At 43.6% G+C, this 27,378-nt stretch overlaps 1 protein-coding gene across 1 annotated transcript in view; it reads left to right on the top strand.

The window, feature by feature from the left end:
* gpc1b (glypican 1b) overlaps nt 1–27,378 on the top strand; it is a 118,141-nt gene that overhangs the window by 61,852 nt on the left and 28,911 nt on the right. The window contains exon 3 of the mRNA XM_080440727.1: nt 8,218–8,376. Coding sequence (XP_080296853.1) covers nt 8,218–8,376 — 159 coding nt within the window. The remainder of the gene's footprint in view (nt 1–8,217; nt 8,377–27,378) is intronic.

Below are 27,378 nucleotides of genomic sequence, written 5' to 3'. Positions count from 1 at the left end.
TGATGTGCAGATGTGCAGTTTTTCTGGGAGTTTGTTCCAAATATGTGGTGCGTAAAGAATTGAACGCTGCTCCAGTTCTGATTCCAGGGACGAAAGCAGACCTGTCCCAGATGACCTGAGAGGCGCGCACGCGCACACACACACACACACACACACACGCGCACACACGCACACACGCACACAGGCATGCACAGACACGTACACGTGTGCGCACACATACAGATAGGTCCACACATGCATATTCACACACACGCGCGCACGTGCGTGCGCGCACACACATTTTAATTCCTTTATTTGGATTTTCAATTAAAGACATAAATCATGTCAAAATCCAAATGTATCAGGGTCAAAATGCAATGCAAGATCACATGATTGTCTGCATAAACCAGACACAAGCAGGCTACCAGTGTCTTTTCCATATAAAGAGACTGCCAATATCGGCAGACACAGAACACACACACACACACACACACACACACACACACGCACACACACACACACACGCACACGCACACACACGCACACGCACACACGCAGGGGTATGGAAAGGCAGCTCACACAGTCCAATAAAGATCACCAGTCTTCATTAACATCGGGTCACAGTCGGCTACTAAACGAGAACCAGATAGCTTGCCTTTTTAGCGCACACGGCATGGAAATCAATGGCTTTGATGAGAGAAATGAAGTCGGCACGGTTGTGATCAATAGCTGCCGCGCTGTGGCCAGACACACTGTGTCTCCGGCTGAAGCTTCACTATAATGACAGAGCAGTACTCTTTAAAAAAAAAACAATCAATTCCGCACCAATTTGCATTTATTTATTGCAGTACATATCGTCGCTGTTGGGTGGAAACCTCATATGCCCAAAACTGTACGTTTTTTTTTATTATTCTCATGTTTTTCAATTAAAATTAAAATAGCCGATCCACAAGCTAGTAGCATATAGGGGTGGGACGATATGGGTATCTCACGATACGATATCTGTGGCGATATTAGGCCCTCGATAACGATAATATCACGATATTCGATATATTGCAATATATTGCGATATCACGATATAGTGCATGAAATTTCACCAACGATATATCACCATAGTCCTTGTATTCAATTCATAAACACTTAAAATAGCACCAAACTGTTCAAAATCCTCATTACACAAATACAGAGTCGGAAAAACAACGTATCACAAAAAAAAAGAATCCGGCTGTATATTATCGATTATTTATATATATATCGCAATATCGTCCCACCCCTAGTAGCATAGTGCTGCTTTAATTTACGAAAAAAACATAAAAAGTTGTAATATGGAGATACATGGTTTCTGCCTGATGGCAACGATACGTACAGAGTGTACGGCACCCACTTACGGACATAGACGTTCCCAAATCTCTTTATAAGGCCAGGAAAGCCATGTTTTGTCTGGCAGCTTTTTGCCAATAAGACAGATAAATTGGACCGGGTAGTCGCGTAGACAGCGGTAATCTAAAGATCTAGAGTTGCAGAGCCATGTATCATTCCAAAAAAAAATATCCCTCTGGAGGCTATAAAACAGAGTCTTTTTCCACCCAAAAACAAAACATTCTGTAACAGTGTTTAAGTGATTTATTGTGGCGCGCAGCACATGCCGTAACACGTAGCAAGTAAAGTGAGATTAATGCGCGATTTTTGCTGTTAAGTGTCACAGACTGCAGACCCCAGTGTCACACATTATGCTGGGGATTTGCTCCCATGCTGTGTGAGGGGTCTGCCTTTCAACTGTGTCGCTGATAAGCAAGCGAGGTTTACCGCTTGCAAATTAAAAAATCTAATTACATTTATTCATGAAGCGCAAGTTTGCCTCCACGTGCCTTACATGGAAAACAGAGGAACACCTATGGCTCAAACAAGACCAGAGGCAAAAAAAGAAGAAAATTGTCGCGGTCGGGCAGAAACCTTGTATCTTTCATATTTAAACTTTTAATGTTTTTTGTTTTTGTTTTAGTTACCCATTAAGACCTGAAGCCGATTCTACAAATGTCTTCTAAATCCCAACTGTTTTTTGAAAAAACGCATGTTTCTATATCAGTGGTGCTCGCTTTTTCATGTCAAGGACCCCCAAAATGATATGTGTTTGGCCGCCGACCCCCATCTCAAAATATGTTGTTCCAAGGACCCCCATAGCAAAGATTTGAGTTACAAATGTTCGCTTTAAAAACATACATATTCAAAGATTTGCACACATTTTCACTATTTTTCAAAAATAGCAGATCTACAAGCTCGTAGCGCGGCACTCGGTGCCGCGCTACGAGCTTGTATATCTGCTATTTTTGAATAGCCAAAGTGTAAAATAATGCTTTTTAGCTCAAATCTAAAAATGACACAGATGCTTCTCAAGGTCTTAATGGGTTAAATGAATGCCCTACTTCGTCATAAAAGAGTGTCACACAAAAGTAGTGTAAATAGCAGATCTACAACCTCACATATCAGCTATTTTCATTATATAGTATATATACACTGTACATTCTTTTTAACATAACAAAAAGGAGCACTTTTGGAGATCGTTTTTCCACGCGACAGTGACACAATCACACTTATAAGACCTTGAGCTCTGTGTCTGGGCGTGCAGTGTATGCATACGTGTATGTGTGTTTTTTGTGTATATGAGAGGGGAAGAGTGTGTGGGTGAGAGAGAGCATGTACACACACACGTACACGCGCACACACAAATGTTTGTATACATACATACTGTATGAGAGAAGCCTGAGGTGACACTGGGGCAGACCTGGAAATACAAGAAGATCTCCGTGGGCCCTGGAGCAGGGGAGGGAAGGAAAGAACAGAAAGCCATGGTGGGGAGGATTACACTTGACAGAATACAGAAATCGTTGCTGTCGGCCGGGAAACCACATATGTCCAAAAAAATATATATATAAACATTTTAGGGAACAGTGAAAATCGCGGTCGAGTTAATAACTAGCTAAGAGCTCACAATACGTCACGAATATGCAACGCATTGTGAGCTCGTAGATCTGCTTTTTTCACTACCTTTGTGTGACTACTCTTGTATGGTGAAGTAGGGGCGTTCATTTACGGGGAAAAAAAAACAAACATGGGAGATACGAGGTTTCTGCCGTGACAGCTAGCGACGAGATGCATTCCAAAAAGACGCTAAGAATGAGTCACGGAGCTCCTCATCACTGCTGGGGCCTGTGGATAAGATGGCAGTATCAATGAGACTGAGTTAGGTCTCTGTCCCACTGGCAGGGCGTGATACGATCTGATGCCGAATAGAACTTTTGTCAGAGGGCCCACGCTCAATCTACACACTGGTTTAGTACATGATAGGCCACTGGCACAACACCAACAGAAGTGTCAGACTGTGTGTGTGTGTGTGTGTGTGTGTGTGTGTGTGTGTGTGTGTGTGTGTGTGTGCGCGTGCGTGTGTGCTTGCGTGTGCGTGTGTGTGTGTGTGTGTGTGTGTGTGTGTGTGTGTCTGAAAGAGACAGTGAGAGAGATAAAGGAGCCTTAGAGGCAGAGTATTAAGTCCAGTCTCACAATCTAAAATCATCTTCTGAAATGCTGTGAAGTCGTTAAAGGCATGAAAGGCTTTTGGTGCACTGTACTTTGCTGCATTTCTGATGTTTCTGTCTAGTGTGTGTGTGTGTGGGGGGGGGGGGGGGGGGGGGGCAGAGGGGGAACGGGGGGAGGGGTATGGAGATGAGTGGGTGGACATCAAAAATGTTCAGATTAATGCTTAAAAGGGTGAAATATATCTATTTCCGTTGATTCTGAATTCTTAAAGAATATGATTGACACATGATATTCACTCTCGTGGCCCTTCAGATGAATGTCACTTTGAGAAAATATACCCTCAATTTCCTAGCCGCTTGGATGTATAATTTTCTTCCATTTTCAATTTGAACCATTTTAACATTGCTTCATACAATTCTCTCTCTCTCCCTCTCTGATCTCTCTCTGATCTCTCTCTCTCTCTGTGTGTGCGTGTGCGTGTGCGTGTGCGTGTGCGTGTGTGCTCGTGCGTGCGTGGTGAGCGTGTGTAATTTTAGAGCTGAAAATTCAAATGATATGAAAGAACAGTTCTTCTGGCATTCTCATAAATGTTTCAGTTGGGACACTCTCATCCCGATACAACCATTCATGGCAATGATGTTATGCATTGAATTGGGCTATGTGGCTCTGTAGCCCCATCCGTGACATCGGCCATGGCTGCACCTTTGGGAGTCGGTCACATTGCGTTACCGTCCAGGATTTGAGGTGCTGGGGAATAGGGTAACAGTTAAGGTACAACAAAAGAAAAACCAAGGCACTCTTCTGGTGAAGAACTTCATTAGATGGCTATTTTGTGATAGAAATACATTAAAAACAGTGCGTGGTGACAGGGATACAAGTTACAACCCACGCGTAGCGGACCCCACGGCCTAATCAGCATTCTCAAGTTCTGTTAAAGGAGCATTTCACTCCTGGAAGAACTTACAGTCACTCAATGTTAATAATATTTGTAGTAGATAACAGTAGCAAAATTTGAAATTTGCACCCTATGGCCAGAAAAATATAGAAGTCTGTGTGTTTGACTGGGGTTTGACTGGACTGCTGCATTACTACAATGACCATAATGCTTTTGGGCACTGCCCTTCCTTGTGGGGAGGGGAGGCTGCGTGGGGGTGTGGTCTACATTGTAGTCAGGAAATAAGGTGAGATAAAGAGACTATGTGTCAAATGACTCATAGTCTCTGAGGATATGGATAAAAATCTAAAAATACAGATAAAACACAAAAAACACACCAGGATCATGTTTATGGGTCCTAGACCTAGATAAAAATAGGGGTTTGATGCAAAATCGGCGAAATGTCCCTTTAACACTAGTGACTGAGTCCAGGAACTACAGTGATGGATGGTGGGGTTACAGTTGGAGCTAGGCCCCCGTGAGAACAAATCTCCGACAAAGACATCTCTGAGCTCACAACCCCTCGTAGGGCAGAACCTAAAGATATGCAGATATTAAAGCACATGAAAGTGGGATTGGGTGATGCCTGATTTAAGCGGTCTTAGAACCAGGTGTGACTGCAGTGCACACCTGTTGTGCATTGAGCTAATTGAAGCACTGGGAAGCCACTGTTCAGACAGAACATCACTGTGTGTTCTCCCTTGTATAACGCTGTTCTCTGCAGCTATACATTGTCTTCCAACCGCGACCACAGCAGGGCAAGCAGCACTGTGTTTCTTTTCTGTATAGCTCAGGGAATACAGAACCTTGTGATTTCAAAAACCGTGGCTGCCGTCTGTCCTACAATTGAGCCTGTTACAAGGATAATACACACATGAACCCACATAAGAGTGGCATGCTGACATGGTGAATGCTATGCAATGCAGGGGGAGGCTGGGGATGTGCTGGCAGTTTAGTCACTGATGAGCTGTCATTTGTGGCGAGAGCCGAACATGAAGATAAGAATGAGCGTGGGTTTTGCTTATAAATAGGCTGTGTATTGTGGGCGTTTGTGATTGGAGGGTGTATGACTATATATTCACCATTTCCAGCACCTGCGGTGCTGCTGATGTTTGAGCCATCATCAATTTCACCTTCTGAAAATAAGTATTCAAACATCTTTTCAGATATCTCAGTGTCAGCCGTTGCTTGCTTGTTCACTGTCATTGGCCTCTGTTAGGCACTATTTCAGGCTGCTTTGCACAGCCATTCCCAGCAAACTCAATCTAGCTCCATACTGGGACGCTTGTATACAGGGTTGCCAGATCAATATTTTATTTGAAAATAGCCGATCTACAAGCTCACAACGCGTCGCAATGCGACGCGTTGTGAGCTTGTAGATCTGCTATTTTCAAATAGCTGATGTATATGTTAGTATAGTGCTCATGTGGCCCATAGTCGCTTCTTTTGGGCTGGTTTTCCTAGACCTGGTTGCTTGTTTCTCTCACAGAATCTGGCAACACTGCTTGTATCATCCATATACATGTTCAGTTTAACATTTAACTAGAAAAGGCTCCAGAGAATTGTAAATATAGCTGTTTTGAACACATTTATAGGCCAGTTTGATTCCAAGTACAGTAGGTACAGTACTGTATGTAGAACTAGCAACTTCCTCAACTTGTGAATGATGTTTATTCAATTCATAAACATTCTGCTAACCGAACAGCCGCCTTTTCAGTGAAGTTCTTTCCATATCATTATATTTAAAAAAGCATCTGGTATTGTTTGCTAGATATGGACTATAGTTTATAAACATCTGAAGGTGTCCATTATCTTTTTGCTCTCCCTTTGAAGCTTGCAAGGACACATTCCACCTTCCTGGTGTTCGGAGTGCGCACGTATGTCTGTGTGTGCATGTGTGTGTAAGCACATTCACATGACCCTCAGTGTCAGTCAGAAGCGCTTATTAAAGGGCAAGACCACTTTGGTAGAGGTTTGGGTTGTGTATTTACCTTGCCATGATGTAACTCAAAAGGTGGACAAGAAATCAAAAATAATTGCTCCCATTGATTAGAAATTGATAACTCAAAATATGCTCTTCATTGACTTACATTTTTTACGGTAAAACAGCTCTCAAAGTCACTCTTTTAGCACGTAAACGAACTTAAACAAAGCTGATTCAGACAATATTGAACATCACCAAACCCAGTATTGTTAGTTTTTTTTATAAAAATGTTAACTTCCTGTTGATTTTGTTATTTTTATTAAGAAGAAACCCCGGATTGGATCCGCGGACAGTAATAGTAATATCAAGTTGACAATTTAATTAAAAAAAAAAAAACAGTACTGGTTTTGGTGATGTTCTGTATTATCTGAATCAACTTTGTTTGATTTGGTTTATGTGCTAAAAGAGTGACTTTGAGTGTGGTTTAACCACACAACCCAAACCTCTACCAAAGTGGTCTTGCCCTTTAAGGCTGTAAGGGAGTCGATGCCCCCTCTCGCTCCACTGCTCTCAGGGCCACAGAGTTCTCCACATCCCGCCTTGCAGACAGGCAGGCAGACAGACACCGGCGGGCTTCTCCCTCAGACAGCCAGCCTGCCAAGGGGCCTGAGCGAGTTCAAGGCTGTGAAAACCTTTGCCATGCTTGCCGGCTGCCTCCATCGTCCTACAAGTTCACTTTCTTTCCTATGTGTTCTATTCCAGCGTTTCTCAACCTTGTGGGCCCTGGGGGGGCCCCACTGGTGGGCCGCGAGGATCTTGCAAAGTGGGCCTCCCAAATAATTGGCAAAACCCTACGATTTAATGATAATATAACGTTAGTTCGTTCACAATCCAATTGTTCATGAAAAATAAACATGCTCTGAACATGCACGCGGTCCACCCATTTGACCACTTAACACTTAACCGAACGGCTGCCGTGTTAAGTGGTCAGATGGGTGGGCCGCGAGCACTTTTGAGGTTTTCAAGTGGGCCCCTGATCCAGAAAACGTTGAGAAGCACTGTTCTATTCCACATGCCAAATCTCCATCTTTATCTCCATTCCACCTGCATGATATCACAGACATGCAGGGTTTGATCCCCTCGATACACTAATTCAATGTAGATTAGCTTGCATAATATCTAGGCTTTAACTATAGGACAGGCCCATGCAGTTGTTGATATTAAAGTTCAAGGTTCTTTATTGTTACAACTTGCAGGTAGATAGATAGATAGATAGATAGATAGATATAATTTTATTATAGTGTCCTGCACCACAAGATGCCCAGCCCGCATGGGCTTACACGACACTCGTTGTGAGTTACATTTACACCAAGATACACCACAAACAGAATACATAAACATATTGATTTGTCCCGTACATACGAGTAAAACATACTTTCGTTTGGCTCCTTGGGACATTGTAGCAGAATAGTAACATGATGATAACAACAATAAAATGGAGGAGAAACAAGACAAAGCAGACATCTACAGTAAACACATGGTGGCAGTAAAAAAAAACTCCAGGATTCCTAACTGTAAACTTTAAACATTTTTGTCAAAGGTCAAATGCTGTGAAAGTAGCCTGTGTCAAGTGTGGCAAAAGCTGTAAAAGGTGACTTGTGTGATTGTTTTTTGGCATTGTTCATCCCCCAGGCTTTTGGGGTGGGGGGGGGAATTCGGGGCTTTGGGCTTAGACAGACATATGTTACAATATTAAATGCCAAAAACACAATTAAATCATTGATTGCAATTATGTGTATGACAATTAATGGTCAAGTAAAATGTCATGATTTTTTCTTCTTATCTCCAGGGGAGCACCTGCGTGTTTGTCCCCAAGGGTACACCTGTTGTACCAGCGGCATGGAGGACAGCCTGTCCAGTCTGAGCCGCAGGGAGATGGAGGGTCTGCTTAAAGAGGCCGGACGCGCCCTGCAGACCTCGCTCACCGGACAGTACAAGGCCTTCGACGGTGAGTGAGTGCGTGTGTGTGTGTGTGTGTGTGTGTGTGTGTGTGTGTATGTTTGAGAATAAGGAGCCAGATATTAATGCATTAGGCCTTAATACCTAAAATAACCGTAATGATTAGGCTTATGGTGATGTGGATGGAACTACTGTATTATGTCCAAGGGCACTTTTTCACAGTGGTTAACACCTCCATCTGAAGAGACTGGTCCAATACGGTTCAGTCGAAAGTAATTTTCGGGTTGAGAGGGTAGGTCCATCGAATAATCAAGAAGCAGGTGTAAAAAAAGAGAAACATAAATAAATAAATAACACACACACACACACACACACACACACACACACACACACACACACACACACACACACACACACACACACACACACACACACACACACACACACAATCCAATCCCTACAAGAGAACATTGCTACGGCCATGGGCAAATACAGGGAGCAGCATCACAGATCAAAGTGGGGGAAATTCAAAAGAGACACCATTGATTATCGTGACAACAAAGTATATATACCCATGGAGACTCAGCAACCCTGACCTAGAAAACAAGTCCACTTCTAGGAGGCACCTTACGCTTCAGGATCCAGCATGTCAGAATTCCCCGCCGATTCTGAACAGGATCTTTTGAAGACGACCATGCCCCAGCTCAACGATACCACCTTTCAAAACTGTGTTAGAAACAGTGATGTAAAATAACTACATTTATTTAAGTACAATTTTGAGGTATTTTTACTTTACTGGAGTATTTCCAATTTTCAATACTTTTACTAATTATTTAAAAACTTTAGTTACTAGTTACTTTGCAGATATAAATTATTACATTAGAAAACATACATGAACCACTTCAACCCTATTTTATACGTAGGCTATTTGAAAATAGCCGATCTACAAGCTCACAACGCGTCGCATCGCGACGCGTTGTGAGCTTGTAGATCTGCTATTTTCAAACATTTTAGTACTTTTACTTGTGATACTTTTGTACTTTTACTCAAGTACATTTTTAATTCCGGCCTTTTACTTGTAACAGAGTACTTTTACATTGCAGCATTGATACTTTTACTCAAGTAAACCCTTTTTCCACCACTGGTTACAAAGTGCTTCACATGAAGCAGAATACACATGTAGAAACAACAAGACAGATCAGAACATGGATGAGTTCAAATTAATTGAATCTATGAAAGTGAGTTTTCAGCCGGGATTTAAATCAAGGGATCCGACTCAGCGAGCCTGATCTCTCTCATTCCAAAGCGTAGGAGCTCTGATTGCAAAAGCCTAATCTCCTTTAGACTTTAACCTGCATTTTGGAATACTTGTCTTTAATGTGCTTTGCCAACATACACATATTTCCTCCATTATTCTTTGTTAGAGGGTTGTACAACTCGGGCAGAACGTAGATTCTTAACCAAAGACAACCCTCTATTATACTGTGTTCCTCAAATTCACAAATCAATTTCCCACCCTCCAGGTAGACCCTAGAGTGTTTGTTCTGGGGTCTCTCCTTCTCTCCAGATCTTTAATAAACAGAAAATATATTTTCAGGTGGGTCACCAATTTCATCCAGGCAGGAGAGAGTATACCTGTTTAGCAGCTTAAATTGTATAGTGTTCCAGTTCCAATTTTGTCTGCTGACTTCTTTGTTTCATCACTTCCAATTTCACTTGTTTTATCCTGCATTCTGTATGAGTTCTCTCTACTGCTATCCCGACCTGAAAATGCATTTGTTGTTTATTGAAGAGCTGGAGATACCCCATGTTATTGAACACTCTAGCAATGTTCACTATGGCAGTATAGAGCTATTTAACACTTATTTTAACAAATAAATATAACTTACACCCCCTGTAAAGTATTAGAAAATGATATATCACAGTCCATAGCATGATCGATTGAAGAGATATCCTGCCAGCTGTGACCCGTCTTGGCAGATGGTGGGTTTTCTCGTACTCGCCCACTTTTGAGCACGCACACACACACACACACACACACACACACACACACACACACACACACACACACACACACACACACACACACACACGCACACGCGCACACACACACAGAAGACCATGAGGGATTTTCTATAAGTCAAAGTCTTATGTAACCTCTCTCTGGACTAATGAGGAATCTGAACTGCGATATGTCATAACTCAGCGCTGGTGAGCCATGATGACGCAAGTAAAAGCCTTGTTATAAGCACACAGTGTACTCGAAGGCAGGTTGATGCAAAGGAGATCGGAAGGGTTAGGAGAGAAAGTGTTACGGAGTGTGACGTTAGAGAACCGGAGATTGTATTCATTATCGCAGGGTGGCTCCGCGGCAAGACGTTGATCCCATTTGAATTCAGTCAACTGAATCGAATGTGTGTGTGTGGGGGGGGGTTATTTTTTTTTCTCCCCCAAAAATTAATCTGACACCAACGCGTAACTCAAGCTCCCATGTACCACAGCCTCGACTGAGGTCTAATCGCAATTCCAAAATCTTGTTGAACTGAAACGCCCTCCGCCTGGTTTGTTGAACACGGATGGCATTTTAATTGGGTGGCAAATTGAGCAGCACTGCGCTGCAACGCACATCCCGTGTACGCTTTGCAAAACGACTGTTTGTGTATCGCACCACAGACGCACATCAGAGCCGGTCACTGTGAAACACCAAAGAGCTATTGCATCACAGGACGAAGGTCAGCTCGCCTCTTGATTGCGATGTTTACAGTCGACACGGAGAGGGAGACTCGGGAGAGGAAGAGATAGAGAAAAACAGAAGGGGGGGGGTGGGGGAAACGAGATAGAGTGAGCTAGTCACTGGACCATCAGAACACTGAGGCGATTATTTGTGTTTAATGACCTGTTCCGGTTAATAGAAGAGGGTCTAAGCATCTGTCTCTCTTGCTGCACTCGTTCCCCTTGGCCAGAGTGTGACAATGGATCTGTCAGCTGGGGGATCGGGGCTCGGCTAGTTAGCCTTGACCTTTTTACAAATCATTGTGATACTGTAAGTGGCTGAGTGACGTTTGTTAACCCTCTCTCTCTCTCTCTCTCTCTCTCTCCCTCTCTCTCTCTCTCTCTCTCTCTCTCATGGTCCCATTCTACTGTGTGTCATTTCCATGCCAAAGGGATACTTTGGCTCATTTCTGCCAAAACACACACAAAGACACGCACACAAATAAATGTGGCAGGCACACACACACACACACACACACACACACACACACACACGCACACGCACACGCACACGCACGCCAAAATAACCTGTCCAAGGCATACACATTCCGTCCAAGTTCGTTTATGTCATCTTAAGGTCCTGGAACGTTGGCGTTCTTCGGGGGAAACACCTCATTTAGCACAGCGGAGACGGTAAACAACGCAGAACGCAGTCAAACAGCACTCAGCTATCTAAACAATCTAATGATGTGCATCCAATACACGCCCCCACAGACACACGTCATGGAAGCAGCGGCTCTCTAACTCATGTAACTCAGAGAAGCAGGTCATTCCAAGGCTGTTGCTCGTTAACCTGTCCACATAATACCATACCATGAGCTATCTGCTGCCAGTTTGTGACAGAAAGTTCAGTTCATGCTGTTATTTGACTCGACCTTTCAGACCAAACCAGGTGGCAAGTTTCCATCGCTGGATATGAAGCCAACGTGGAAATAATGGAAACGCTGCAGGCACCAATTAATGGTCTATATGGTGCCGCTGTTTCCCCTCCTGCTGGTTGCAGAAGACATTTCATGCCATTTAACTCAATGGGTATTTGAATGGACTTCTATGCGTTTTTGTAAATTATGGTCCCATTAATTTTTAGAATTGATGATAAAGTAGGGTATGCTTCTAGAGCTTCTACTGGTTCTACTGACTGAAGACCCGCCCTCGCTGCCCTTTCAGCCAATAGCATTCGTTTCCGGTTGCTTTTCAGGACCGGAAATTCCAAGATGGTGGATTTGAATTTGCTGAAATCGTGGCTTCAAAACAGATCTAGAAACCAATGGGTGACGTCACGGCTCCCTTCCTCGTCAATATTTCTTTACAGTCTATGGATCAAACACACGTCAAAAAGTGTTAATTTAACTCTCAATTGCAAATTCACAAAGAATGGATTGCGGGCGCTGATAGCACCATGAATTGCAAGTCACTTGCACTCGCTATCTGCCCTGCCTTCAGGTCTGATTCACAAAAGATATTGTGCTAAAGATATGCCAGCGCAAAGGCTCCCATAAGGTTCCACAGCTGAGTGCAATTTGCCCTCATTTGCAATTATACAAAGTATAGCCTATATATGGTGGCTTTGCGGCACACTATTTATTTGTGTATGTACGTACGGATGCATCTTTGACTGTCACCGAGTTGTTTGTGGAGCTGGTGGCTGGTGCTGAGGCGTTATAAGCCTGAAAACGGAGAATGCCATTGCAGTCATCAAAGTGGTTCATTGTATTAACCCATTGAGACCTGAAGCCGATTCTACAAAAGTCTTCTAAATCCCAACAGTATTCTGAAAAACTATATGTCTCTATATCAGTGGTGCTCAAAGTTTTTCATGTCGGACCCCAAAATGATATGTATTTGGCCGCCAACCCCCATTTCAAAATACTTAGTTCCAGGGACCCTCCAGAAGCAAAGAATAGAGTTTAAAATGTTCGCTTTAAACGATATATATTCAAAGATTTTCACACATTTTCTTGATTTTTCAAAAATAGTAGATCTACAAGCTCATAGTGCGGCATCGAGTGCCGTGCTATGAGCTTGTATATCTGCTATTTTTGAAAATATTGTATTTTCTGTTGCTGTACGTGAAGACAGTATGCGTCTCTCTTTTGTCTGGAAAAAAAGTTTTTTTACATGGACTACTCTGCCTCGAATTAATAATAAAAAAAGTTGTAGTATGTTTATAGACCACCAGTCTTCTGATTAACCTTATTAACACATTGGGTGCCAGAATTTTATAATAACAGAATACGTTCGGTGCCGGGAATCTCACCGTTAAGCTCCATTGTGCTGTTTAAAGCTGTAGACTCCATGACGAGCAATCCATGAAAAAAAAAGCATGCCTCCATTTTACCCGATGGTGCTGGCTAACGGCTGGAACGATAACATCTCTCACGCGAGTAACAATGGCGGAGCGATTGCGGATGCAAAATGAGTTGTTTTCCCCATAGAAGAAAGTTTCGGAGTTATAGGCGTTTTAGAGAAGGAAATAGACCGGAAGTGGATGGGAAGCCATGTTTTTCACACGATGATCCATCTGGCCCTTCCTTCTCAGAATCACCTAGGGTGATCCCAGAGCTGCTCTAGCCCCTCCCGCATGGAAAAAAAAAAAAAAAAAAGATAAAAATCACGTATTTATACGTTTTTTAGGAAAGTTGGCACTCCACGGGTGTATTTGCAAAACCGTATTAATACGGTTTTGGCACTCAATGTGTTAACAGTGTCATGCACACGCTCGTACTGTAGGCACGCTGAAAGGCCATTGGTACACACATGACAAAGAAAGTATGGAATGCAAATTGCAGTACAGTATACAAATTCCTCTTTAGTCCAAGGTCTGAAATCAGCAGCAGCCTAAGAGGGTTAGGGTTAGACTAAGAATGTATGTAACCCGTTATGTTTTGTGTTGTGAACAAATGAGTTACTGTAGTTGAGAGTGAGAGCATGCATGCCCGCACACACAGACAAAAAAAAGAATGAGTCAAATGAGTTTTACACCCCTGTACTAGAGGGTCGAAATATCCGCATGATGATGTCTTCGCCTGGCTTGCGATCCCTGCTGCCATGATCACTGTAATGTCTGGGCGTGACACCCATCATAAATGTGCTTCTCTGAAGATGCTAACAACCTTCACTCTTAACCCGTTAAGACCTGGAACGCATCTGTGGCTCTTTTTCATTTGAGCTAAAAAAGCATAATTTTACACTTTGGCTATTAAAAAATAGCAGATATACAAGCTCATAGCGCGGCACCGAGTGCCGCGCTACGAGCTTGTAGATCTGCTATTTTTGAAAAATCGTGAAAATGTGTGCAAATCTTTGAATATATATTGTTTAACACATTCCACGCCAGAGTTTAATATCATAATGTACTCACCAGTGCCAGCGATTTATTGTTGTTTTTTAGTTTTTTTCACCTCGCCACAGACCTCGCTAAATACCTTAAGATCGCGCGTTCAACTGTTTGTAGACACACAGGGTAGCTGTGTGAGTGGCCCAGAGAAGACATTTTCAATCGGCGATCGTCCATTTTGCAGTAGTCGCAGTTTCTATTAAACGGCGTTCAGCGCAGAGAAAAACAACACCGGAGATAATGGCGGATTAGGGGAAGCTTTAGAGCGGCGGCGGATGGGAACGAAAATCTTCGATTGACATTTCCGTTTCCGTTTCCGTTTCCGGTGTGCTACAATGAAATGTGTCACTGCGAGGGAGGCCTACAATGAAATGTGTCACTGCGAGGGAGGCCTACAATAAAATGTGTCACTGCGAGAGAAAAAAAAAAAAAAAAAAGACCACTTCGCGTAGAACTACGCGACTGGCATGCTGCGCAATTATTTAGGTTCGCGTAGAACTATGCGATTGGCACGCAATGTGTTAAAGCGAACATTTTTAACTCTATTCTTTGCTTCTGGGGGTCCCTGGAACAAAACATTTTACGATGGGGGTCCGCGGCCAAATACATATTATTTTGGGGGTCCTTGACATGAAAAAGTTTGAGAACCACTGATATAGAAACATAAGTTTTTCAGAATACTTTTGGGATTTAGTAGACATTTGTAGAATCGGCTTCAGGTCTTAAAGGGTTAACTGCGTGTGGCTGTTAGCGCTGGTGTTAATGAATTGGACTTTTTTTCGTTTTGTAACAAGGCTTATGCATAGAAAGGGCCGATTTGGAACTAAATGTTTGCATAATCACCCATAATTTCAGTTTGTGAGCGCTTTGAGAAGTACACAGTTTCTTTTTGTCGCATTTGTGCAGGTTTCACGACCACAAAAGCCACACAGTCCTTTGTGAATTGACCCCTGAGACTGTAAAAATGAACACAACTATCAGAGTTAAATTAAGAGATCTAAATATTTTATTGCGCACCTGTGAAGTACAGGTGCGTCTCTCCTCAGTGATTATGTGACGTGATGATTGTTTAACGGTTAAACCCTCTTGAACTTGCACAGAAAGTTACCCTCACTCACCCCGACCCCCCCCCCAGTGTTGCCAGATTTTGTGAGAGAAACAAGCAACCCGGTCTAGGAAAACCAGCCCAAAAGAAGCGACTATGGCCCACATGTGCGCTTTAACATATACATCAGCTATTTGAAAATAGCAGATCTACAAGCTCACAGCGCGTTTTGAGCTTGCAGATCGGCTATTTTCAAATAAAGTCTTGCGGGGAAATTATAATAAGCAGATCTGGCAGCCCCCCCCCCCCCCCCCCATCGGACGGGTTGACGGCAGAGTTGACAGAGAGAACACGGAAGAAGGGTGAAAGAGGAGTGGAGTGGAGGAGAAAGGTGAGAGAGACACCTTTAATGCCTCATAACTATGTGACGATCACACATCTCTTGAAGGCAGAGGAGGCAGAGCGATTAGACTCTACAGATCTGCACATGTCTCTGGCCTAAATACATGTTGCTTTTAGCCATCACTGCTGTGAGAAAAATAAGACGACAGGAACCATGATGTTTGTATTCCAGTGGGACGTGACCTCACTCCCTGCCTCAGCCCTTGATAAACAGCCACTGCTGAAATAAACCAAAACCTAAAAACCACCCCCTGTTCCCTCATGGTGTCAGAAAAGGGCTTCCAGTTAGCACCAGCCCCATGGTACCACTTTAAAACCTATATATTTTTGTTGTACATCAAATAGCGGAAAGAACCAATCTACAAGCTCAGTAGCTGCAGGCATTGTGAGCTTGTAGATCTGTTATTTTTTGCCAAAATCTTCTCCCAACTTCTCAGACTGAGTGTTGACCTATTTTTGCAGAATGTGCGCTTATTATGACATGCCCAGAATAACAACATTAGGATTCATGTGGTTAATTTATTTGGCCCGAGGATGAACATTATGGTTAATTCAGGCTTGAGGATAAGTGGAAGTAGCAGTAAAGAATATTTTCTTGCATGGTGAGCGAGTGGATCCTATAACAAAGCGTGTGCCCTGCAGTCAGTCAGTCAGTCTGTCCCCTCCAACATCTGGCTGTGTTTAGCAGGGTGTGGGCTATCTAGCGCCATGCAGCTAAGTGTAGGGTGTTACTGTTCCAGCCCAGCCAGGCAAGGCCTTTTTAGGCCCAGGGATTCTGGAAGAACCCACCAAGCAAGCCACAGATTAGAGGATGCTGCATGCTTGCACACAGCTGGCTCCTGGCCTGTACGTGTGCACGTATGTACGCGGGCGCGTGTGTGTGTGTGTGTGTGCGCGCGCGCGTGTGTGTGTGTGTGTGTGTGTGTGTGTGTGTGTGTGTGTGTGTGTGTGTGTGTGTGTGTGTGTGTGTGTGTGTGTGTGTGTGTGTGTGTGTGTGTGTGTGTGTGTGTGTGTGTGTGTGTGTGCGTGCGTGCGTGCGTGCGTGCGTGCGTGCGTGCGTGCGTGCGTGCGTGCGTGCGTGCGTGTGTATTTTGGATCTGTACAGTATGAAATTACGGATGTGTGTGTGTGAGTGAGAGAGAGAGATGGGGGATTGTTATAAATGGTCATACAGCAAATATTCCTTTTCTTTGACTGAACCATTAAATGGTTCCGGCAGCCTTGAGGACGTTAAAGCTCTATATTCTGCGAGTAATCGTTGCTATAGACTAGAGTGTTTGTTCAGTAACAGAGGTCTCCCCGTCTCTCTCTCCAGCTCTTTAGTAAACAGAAAATACATTTTCAGGTGTGGACACCAATTTCAGTCGCATTATGTAAGCAAACACTCAAATCCCCCTGAGCATAACTTGAGTAACCGCTGACATGTGCACCGGGTACACTGTGGTCACCTTGACACCACCTGTCCAACCCCTTAGATATGTGACTTATCCACAGAATCTAATTACAGACAAAGCTAGATTATTTTCAATAAATTAAACTATATCTCTAGGTCAGTTACAGTGAGAAAGAAAGGTATTATACAGTGTGATTGTGCACACATGGCGATAAAAAAATGTTGACGCAAATTAGCCACTTGAAATGGGTTTTGACGCAATTGTTCATGCCTACATTAAGAGCAAAACTTACAGTGTCACGCACGTTATGGTAACATTGCTTATAAGTCTATGAAAGGCTTTATGATTGCATTATGAAACATATGAGTGCTTATAACCTTAATTATCCATTGTTACTGTATAAGCCAATTACAATGCATCTATACTTGACTTAAAAAAATTATTGCACAATGCGTTATACTGTGTTATGATTATTGTTATAAAGCATTATGAGTATTTATGGGTTCTTAATAACTATTATTATTAGGGGTGTTGGAAAAAATCGATTTGAATACAAATCGCGATTCTTCTGTTGGACGATTCAGAATCGATTCTCTTTTTTTTTTTTTTAGGATCTTGGATTTACCTTTGTGTGTTTACATTATTATCAGTTGATAAAACCTTTACAATTATAAAAGCTACATAAATGTACTCTGTTCTCATGCCAGCAGATTGGAGTAGATCCTGAAATCCTATGTTTTGAATCAAGAATAGTTTTGAATCGAGAATCATTTTGAATCGAGAATCGTTTGAATCAGAAAAAAACGCTTTTGAATCGAGAAAAATCGATTTTGAATCGATAATCGTTTGTTTTGAAAAAATCGATAAAAATCGGAATCGAATCGTGAGATAGCAGACGATTCACAGCCCTAATTATTATACAGTGTTGCATATTACAATGCATTATACGCCTATGTGTGTATAATGCATTATAGATATATGGGATGCATAGCAAGTGTTACCAAAAAGTCACTTACAGCTCCTTTTTTATTTTAAAATGAGTTGTTTAATGAAGTAATGACAATAGTCAGTCATGTCATCATCGTCACCAACCCTGGGCAAGGACAGCCATTATCCAGTAAGGTTGTGTGGCGACTGTGAATAATATTAGCACATAAATGAAACTGACAGTAAAGGCACACAGGCAAGAACACCTGAATGACTGAGCGCGCCGTGCCGACTCGGGAAGGGAATCAAATGAATTGTTAGAGACAGAAATCTACGGAAATGGAAATACAATTGACCCGTGCCTAGGAGAGTAAACGATACAGAGGCGGAAAAACAAAAGCATGGCCACGAGATGAGAGAGTGTGGAGAGCAAGAGTAGGGGAAAAGTGAGTGAATGAGCGAGGGAGGGAGATTAACTGGCAACATTATGCTGCGTTCACACCGGCAGACACAAAGCTTACAGGCTAGCGTTCATTTTCAATGGACGCCAGCGGCGTGACGATACAAAGCGACACCCGACGTTTGTAGCCGCTTCAAAATCTGTAAAGCTACAATACAAGTTGGGCTGGCTTCAACTGCAGCTACAAAGCTACAACATGAGTGTTTTTTAACCATTTCCACTCACTTTCTCTCTTCACACAATTCGTTCTTGTAATGAGTGGGGAAACTAATTATTTCCGTTATTTACGCCGCGACAGATATGCTGTCGCTTTGTATCTCCTATCTGTATAGCTCCCAGGGTGAACGCAAGTTACGCAACATAGGGCATTAGAGAAAGTGTGAAATGAGCAAACAGAGTGAGACAGAGAGAGAGGAGGGCGTACGGAATGCGAGAGAGAAAGGTCATGGAGGACGGGGAGAGTGGTGGCACCATGGGGAGCGTTGTGTTAGATGGCAGCCAGGTGTACCAGACAGACGGAAGCGTTAAACCTGGCAGGTGGTTCTCTGCCTAATGGTGCCACGGCTGGCATCTGGATGCACTGTGTGTGTGTGTCTGTGTGTGCGTCTGTGTGTGTGTGTGTGTGTGTGTGTGTGTGTGTGTGTGTGTGTGTGTGTGTGTGTGTGTGTGTGTGTGTGTGTGTGTGTGTGTGTGTGTGTGTGTGTGTGTGTGTGTGTGTGTGTGTGTGTGTGTGTGCGTGCGTGCGTGCGTGCGTGCGTGCGTGCGTGCGTGCGTGCGTGCGTGCGTGCGTGCGTGCGTGCGTGCGTGCGTGCGTGCGTGCGTGCGTGCGTGCGTGCGTGCGTGCGTGCGTGCGTGCGTGCGTGCGTGCGTGCGTGCGTGCGTGCGTGCGTGCGTGCGTGCGTGCGTGCGTGCGTGCGTGCGTGCGTGTCAAGATCCTCATTCATTGCATATGCCATCATTAATGTTCCTAGGTGTTAGATGTTCTTGAAATGTGCTTGCCTGTGTAATAGTGTGAAGATAGATAGATAGATACCTAGCTGACTGGTCAGACGGCAACTGGGGGTAGACTCATTTCTAGATGACCAGACAATACTCTCTTATTATCATTATTATTATTATTATTATTCAGTTATTAATTCAGACTAATGCACATCTACCCACTGTATTGTTATGTAACTGCCTGTCCTCAGAGGCAGTTTAAATAGACCTATAATAGGGGGCTGGGGGTGACAAGCTTGTGCCCAAATCCTGCCTGATTTTAATGCCACAGTTCCTCCTTGCATACGCCTGTCCTGATTTCCTCTCTGCACCTAATGGAACACCGCGGCAGACGGTGAGTCGGCTATCTGGGCGGCGCTCTTTCCTAATTGGACTCTGTCGTGTTTCTGTGGCGAAATATTCCTCCAATTAGACAACAGATTCAATTCGTCCATCTCAGGGTCACCTCTGATGATGTCACCGAGTGACAAGGACGTCTGCATGGCTTTGTTGCCACCGCGATTGGCCCCCGTCTTATCTGCATGCAAATCACACGCGTTTTGGGTTGATACGCCGGCCTAATTATGCCAAGCACATTACTCATAGGGGGGGTGGGCGAGGGAAAGGGGGTGGCATGGTACTTTTGGAAAGACAGTCGAGACGGAAGTGAGAGAGAGTGCCAGGGAAAGAGAGAGAGAGAGAGAGAAAGAGAAGAGTCGTGGCAAGACTGGCTGTTAGATCCCTGTGACAGAAGATAGCAATGGAAAAGTGAGCTGAGAGGAGGGTATACGGGGAAGAAAACAAAATGACAGCAGGAAAAACATCACGCAGTGAGACGGGCACACAGAAGGACAGAGGGGTAGAGGAAACGAGCGAGGCAAACGAGAGCTGTAAAAGAGAAACAGATGGAGATACAGGGGAAGAGCAGACAAGGGTAAATAGTGCACAGCGCCAGACAGCCGAATGCCGGAGGGGAGCGACGAGAGTGTGAGGGAGAGAGAGCCGGAATAAGGACTTTCGCAGACGGTCCGTTGATGAATGGAGTGCGTTATGTGTTGTGTCGGCTTGTTTAACCCTTTGAGACCGGGAACGCATCTGTGGGTCATTTTTAGATTTCGTTGGGCTATTCAAAAATAGCAGATATACAGCTCATACATCTGCTATTTTAGAAAAATCATGAAAAGTTGTGCAAATATTTGAATTTATTTTGGCGGACATTTGTAACTCAAATCTTTGCCTCTGGGGGTTCCTGGAACTAAATATTTTACAAATGTTTGCTTTGAAAAACATGTAATTTTCCCACAAATGTTCACGATTTTTCAAAAATAGCAGATATACAAGCTCATAGTGCGGCACTCGGTGCCGCGCTATGAGCTTGTATATCTGCTATTTTTGAATAGCCCAAAGAAATCTAAAAATGACACACAGATTTCCCGGTCTCAGTGGGTTAATACGAGGAGGGTTTTAATGGTGTCTAAATGCTTGCTAACGGGGCTCTGGCACTGCCGGGTTCACTGTGCACGCATGTGAGAAATGCTCGTATTGATGGGGAGGCAGTCTGACACGTAAATGCTCTAATGGCTCCCAGATCCTCTTAGTTTGTGCATTTTGTGCAACCCCCCCTCAGCCAAACACACACACTCAAAGCACAATAATGCACACACAGGCACTTACTCCACCCAACCAGGACAGCAGTGGATCCGTCTCCATCGAAGGTTACACACACACACACCCTCACACACGAGGGCAGTAACGTGTGTCCCTCCTAGCACAGATATAGGAAAACTCTTAAGAGTACAGAGAATGGTTGGACGTTTCCTGGATGGGCAGGCTTTCTCCTCACAACTAAGGAGGCCTGAGCTGGAAAAGGGCCAGAAGTCCCACAGCTGAACAGAGCCCAGCTGATGACCAGGGTTGCCAGATCTGCTTATTATAATTTCCCCACAAGATTTTATTTGAAAATAGCCGATCTACAAGCTCACAACGCGTGATCCTTTTAGAATCAATTCTCATAACCACTGCCCCTCATATTCATCCACCCAGCCATCACCTTGGTTCCTGCTTTCCATGTGCCTCTTTCTCTACTTCTTTCTCTGTCGCTCTGTCTCTCTCTCTCTCTCTCTCTCTCTCTCTCTCTCTCTCTCTCTCTCTCTCTCTCTCTTCCCCCCCCCCCCTCCCTCCCTATTGCTTACCATCTCCTTTGCCAAGGAAATGACCAAAACGTCCAGCTAATAGGATCATTCAGCACTTGTCAGAGCAGACAAATCAAGTTAAGGATATCAGATACATCCTTCTCCCCTTCTGTCTCTATCTCTCCCCGGCTTATCTCTCCCCTACTTTCTCTATCCCTCCCCTTCTTTCCATCCCTCTCCCCTTCTTTATCCACCTCTCCCGGTCTTCTTATGCCTCTTCCCCTCCTTTCTCTCTGCTTTTTTCTAGCCCTCTCTTCCTTCTTTCTAGCCCTTTCTCTCCCTTTCTATGCCTCTCCCCTTTTTTTTCCTTGCACTCCCTTCTCTCATCTTGTCACTTCTTTTGTGGCACTCTGGTGCGCTTGCACAACAACGTCGTTCTGTCACCTCTCACAGCTCAATTGTGTCCTGTGTTCATGGCCATGAGCCGAGTTTACTGCATCTACTATCTAAGCATCCACGTCTAGGTATGATTACATCATTACATGTGTGTGTGTGTCTGTCTTGATTTGCGGTGGGGTGGGGGCATTCATTTGCAGATTTAGCCATTCAAAATGCATGTCAAAGTGGCAAGGCAGGGTGCAATACACTGCAGTGTACTGCAACATGCAAAATGTGTCCTCACGACACTAAGGGCGCTCCTGTTTCACGCTAGCTTTAACCATGATGCTGCCCCCAGTATACGGCCTCTAGTCTCAGAATTCAGTATCAATTCATGTTGGCTGTTTCTTGTCAGTTTTGCATTTTTTCCCCCCCCAGTGTTTCACAGTATATTTTATATCTTAATGGCCATCAATGGTTTGGCTTGGTACCAGGGCCGTGACACATCCTCTTTGATGTGATAGATAGTGTTAGACGCCTGTCACAGAAAATCAACATGTACAGCCCAGAACCCAGTGTAGTACGGGCACATAACGAGTTAATCAGTGATTTCCTGTCAGCCTGTGATGACTTAATGACCAACTGACTTGGTATCAGGATTTTCCTCCCGACATCTAGGGGAAGCTGGCATGAGAGAGAGAGAGAGGGGGGGGGGGGGGTAGTCTTTCCGGTATTTAACCCATTAAGACCTGAGGCCGATTCTACAAATAACTTCTAAATCAGTAGTTCTCAAATGCTTTTGTGCCAGGGACCCCCAGAAGAGAAGATTTGTGTTAAAAAATAGCTTGCATGTGAGCTTGCATATCTATTTTTGAGAACCACTGTTCTAAACCACTGTTGCTGAAAAACCTATGTTGCTATATATATATATATATATATATATAGAGAGAGAGAGAGAGAGAGCTAAAATCTAAAATGACACATATGCTTTCCCGGTTCTAATGGGTTTATACATGAGAAGCAAAAGTGTCCAGCCAAGCGAAGTCTCAGCCACCTCAGTGTCAGTGAAACTGATTCTGGATCAGTCTGAGATTATTGAGCACAAGCCATGGTCAATTAATCCCTGTGGAAGAACAGACCAGGGATCAGGCCCGAGCACACTTTGAGACTTAACCCATTCAAGCCGGGAACGCAATCGTGTCATTTTTAGATTTCTTTGCCTATTCAAAAATAGCAGATATACAAGCTCAAATCTTTGCATCTGGGGGTCCCTGGAACTAAATATTTTGAGATGGGGGTCTGCTGCCAAATACATATCATTTTGGGTGGTCCTTGACATGAAAAAATTTGAGAACCACTGATATTATAGCAACCTTCGTTTTTCAGAAACCTGTTAGGATTTAGAAGGCATTTGTGGATGCGTTCCCGGGATTTAATGGGTTAACTGGCAGCTGAAGGTTGATCAATGGTACCTCACGCACAGAGAATAGCTCATCAATAACAATCCTTAGGTAGAGAAAAATAGAGAGAGGTGTGTGTGTGTGTGTGTGTGTGTGTGTGTGTGTGTGTGTGTGTGTGTGTGTGTGTGTGTATGCGTGTGCGTGTGCGTGTGCGTGCGTGTGTGTGTGTGTGTGTGCACGCGAGAGACAGAGAGAAAGAACAGTTGGAAGTGGAGTATACTTAAAATCAATTAAACTGAAGCCAGAGACAGAGGAAAGTGGATAAGCTTCGCACTTATATGCACTTGTGTGAGTGCGCACACGTGTGTTTTTAGCGGTATCAAGAGGCAAGGGAATACAAGTACAAGTTACAGTATGGAGAAAGAAATTGTGCCTTCAACCTGTCAAGGTGGCCTGGATGTGAAACTCCCGGCGATTACAAATGAAATCATTAATTCCCTTCTCACCACAGGAAGAAAGTCATTAGGACACACGCTTGGCTTATCTTGTTCTCACTTTGTGTGTGTGTGTGTGTGTGTGTGTGTGTGTGTGTGTGTGTGTGTGTGTGTGTGTGTGTGTGTGTGTGTGTGTGTGTGTGTGTGTGTGTGTGTGTGTGTGTGTGTGTGTGTGTGTGTGTGTGGGCGAATGTAGGTGTGTGCGCGCATGCGTGCATGTGATTGCCAGTGAGTGTTTGCTTGTGTGTTGTACACGAGTGAAATAGGGACAGGGAGAGATAAAAAATGCGAGGAAGAAAGATAGAGACTAAAATAGAGACGGAGAAGAACGATATTGTACTATTTAACGTTATTACAAACCATCTGCTGCGTTTGCGTCATCCTTGCTGAGGATGGTGCAAAGGACTCAGCGATCATGTCTAGGCCTGTCACAATAATTACATAATGGTCTAATCGCAATTATTTGAGATAATGGCAATTATTTTTTGCATAATCGCCATAATCATTTCCATGTTGAAAGATTTTCATATATTTTCTAACATTTTCTAAAATCACATCGTGACGCGTTTTGAGCTTGTAGATAGGTACAAGTATAAAGTTATTAAAATATGTAAGTTATTTGTCATATGTGCCCTGTGCAACTTTTGTTTACGAAGCCTAAAAGTCAAACGGAAATGTATTTTTTATTCATAATGTTCCAATCTTCAACAACAGAAACACAATGAAATCGCTAATCGCAATTATTTGAGCGACATTTAATCGTCAAGTAAAATGTCATAATCGTGACAGCCCTAATCATGATTGATTGATTGAATATTTTATTAGACAAAAATGCTAAATAGCACAAACACTTGGTCTAAAAGGATAACACCAAAAAAGTCCTTGCGGTCATGTTTCCATTGGGGTCCTATGTATTCAATTCATCAACATATACGAAAATAACACAAAAATTCAATATCATCACAAATATAAAACACTATGTGTACAGAGTAGAAAAGGGGGCGGGGGGATGGGGGTAAAGAAAGGTGGTTAATAAAGTGTTAATTACGCGAACTGCCTTTTTGCATGTAGTTGAAGCGCAGGGGGGGGGGCGGGGGGCGGGGGGGCGGGGGGGGGGATGCACGCTTATGAGAAACAACAAAAATAAAACCTGGCAAAACAGTTGCGTGCATTAAGATGAGGATAAAGGAAACATTCAGTCTAAATGTCCAGTAATTCGCAACTACTAGCAATACCTTTGTATTTGAAACTTTACATTTCTCTAAATATTATAAACTCTCAGGACAGCGTAATACAAATATAATTTATGAAAAGGCTACTATAGGCTACAGTGAAGTCGGACTGAATGACTGAAACGTTTTTTCTTTTTTAACTCTCTTGGTGATTATCTGGCACAGTAGTTGTGGATTAGCAAACTGGACATTAATGTTTCCTTTTCGCGTGCGAATTACTGGACATTTAGACTGAATGTTTCCTTTATCCTCATCTTGCGCTAATGCACGCAACTGTTTTGCCAGGTTTTATTTTTGTTGTTTCTCATAAGCGTGCATCCGTTGTCTGTCAACGACACAGTAGTCTGTGCCTTGACTTCAGTGCGCTAACTCTCTCCCCACCCGCCCCCCGGCCCCTTGCGCTTCAACTACATGCAAAAAGGCCGTTCGCGTTAATTACCCCTCCCTTTGGCCTCCTGAAATGTGAATTTTCAGGGCTGTTTTAAAAAACAAGCAACTATGCTGGATCCTCCCTCTCTGGAGGTCATCATGGTGGAAGATGACAGGCCCATGAAGGGATGAGGGGGTTAGGCCTGGAGGATGAGAGTGGATTGATTGATTGATTGAATATTTTATTAGGCAAAAAATGTAAAACAGCACAGTTACATTTAAAATACTTTGTCTAACAGGTCAGTTCATAAAAGTCCTTGCGGACTTGTTTCCAATGAGGGCCTTGGTATTTAATTCATAGGCATATATAGTGGCACCACAGTTCAAATATCATTACAAAATAAACAGCCAAAAACAATATATAACACTATGTACAACAAAAAAAAATAAAAAAGAGGGGAAAAAAAAATATGTACAAGAACAGGGGGGGGGGGGTCTGCTGTCTAACGGGGGGTATGAGAGCAGCGGGATGAGAGAGGTAAAGGGATCGAGGGAGGGATGACTGGACGAACCGTAGAGCCAGCGGTCCCACTGGGAACCCTGTACCACAAAGACAAGAGAAAGGTCATCTTTATACAAGTGCACACACACACACATAAACACACACACACCTGCAAGTGCCCACATACTGCGCGCAGGCGTGGGTGCACGTGCGCGCGTGTCATACTAATGATGATCATTAGTCACCGAGGCGGAAGGGCACAGGAGAGAGCAGACGGCGTGAGATGCAGGACAATTACGCTACAAGAAGCAAGCATTAAGAATATCTATGTACTGTTACAGTCAAAACTAAACAACATGGGACTGTAGTGTGGCACATATTAGCAAAGTTCACTGCTGGCTTTTCTATAGGAGAGCCTAAAGCAGTGGTTCTCAAAGTGGGGTCCGGGGACCCCCAGGGGTGCTTGAGTGGGTTCACAGTAAAGTTGGGGACAGTTTAATCACCTGAGCTCTATTTAAAAAGCTTGAGAGCTTGTAGATGTACACATTTTTTTGATTTTGTTGTTGTTTTTACCTATAACATGCCCAAAATAGGGATGCCAGGATGATAAAACAGGTATAATTTCAATATAATCTCACCAGCCAAAAGGTAGTCCAATTAGAGATATAGGAATGACTATTCACATGATTTCTCTCTCCCAACCTACAGTAAATGTGGGTCCACGGCCTAATACGTATCAATTTAGGGGTCCTTGACATGAAACTGTTTGAGAAATACTGGCCCAAAGATATTTAAAAACCCTGGTGCATTTGAAACACCTGCTGCATGCTCTTTGACTTGGGCCTGTTCCCAGTTTACCCTGAATACATAACAGAAATGTGGTCAGTCCATTTGATGGAGGAACAATCTCCTCGCAGCACCTGGGTGAAGACTTCCCTTCCGACAGTCTTTTCCATTAAACGGAATTGTGCCATTTCCACTGGATTGCTGACACTACACAGCAGGAATGAATTCTAATGGAGATTAAAAATCAAAGTCGCTTGTGTCACATGAGACTATGGACTGCGTGTGCATGTGCGTGTCTGTGTGTGTGTGTGTGTGTGTGTGTGTGTGTGTGTGTGTGTGCGCGCGCGCAATGTGTTAAAGCACAGCTTCACTGGGGGAATAAGCGAACCCAGATTGGGCAGGGAGCTGGAGGCTGGCGACCCATCCATTCCTCTCCTCATCTT

The sequence above is a fragment of the Gymnoscopelus braueri genome (assembly GCF_963280865.1).
Source record: "Gymnoscopelus braueri genome assembly, chromosome: 10".
In the NCBI taxonomy this organism is placed as follows: Eukaryota; Metazoa; Chordata; class Actinopteri; order Myctophiformes; family Myctophidae; genus Gymnoscopelus; species Gymnoscopelus braueri.
The sequence above is the reverse complement of the archived record's forward strand: the minus strand, read 5'-3'. Positions and strand labels throughout refer to the sequence as shown.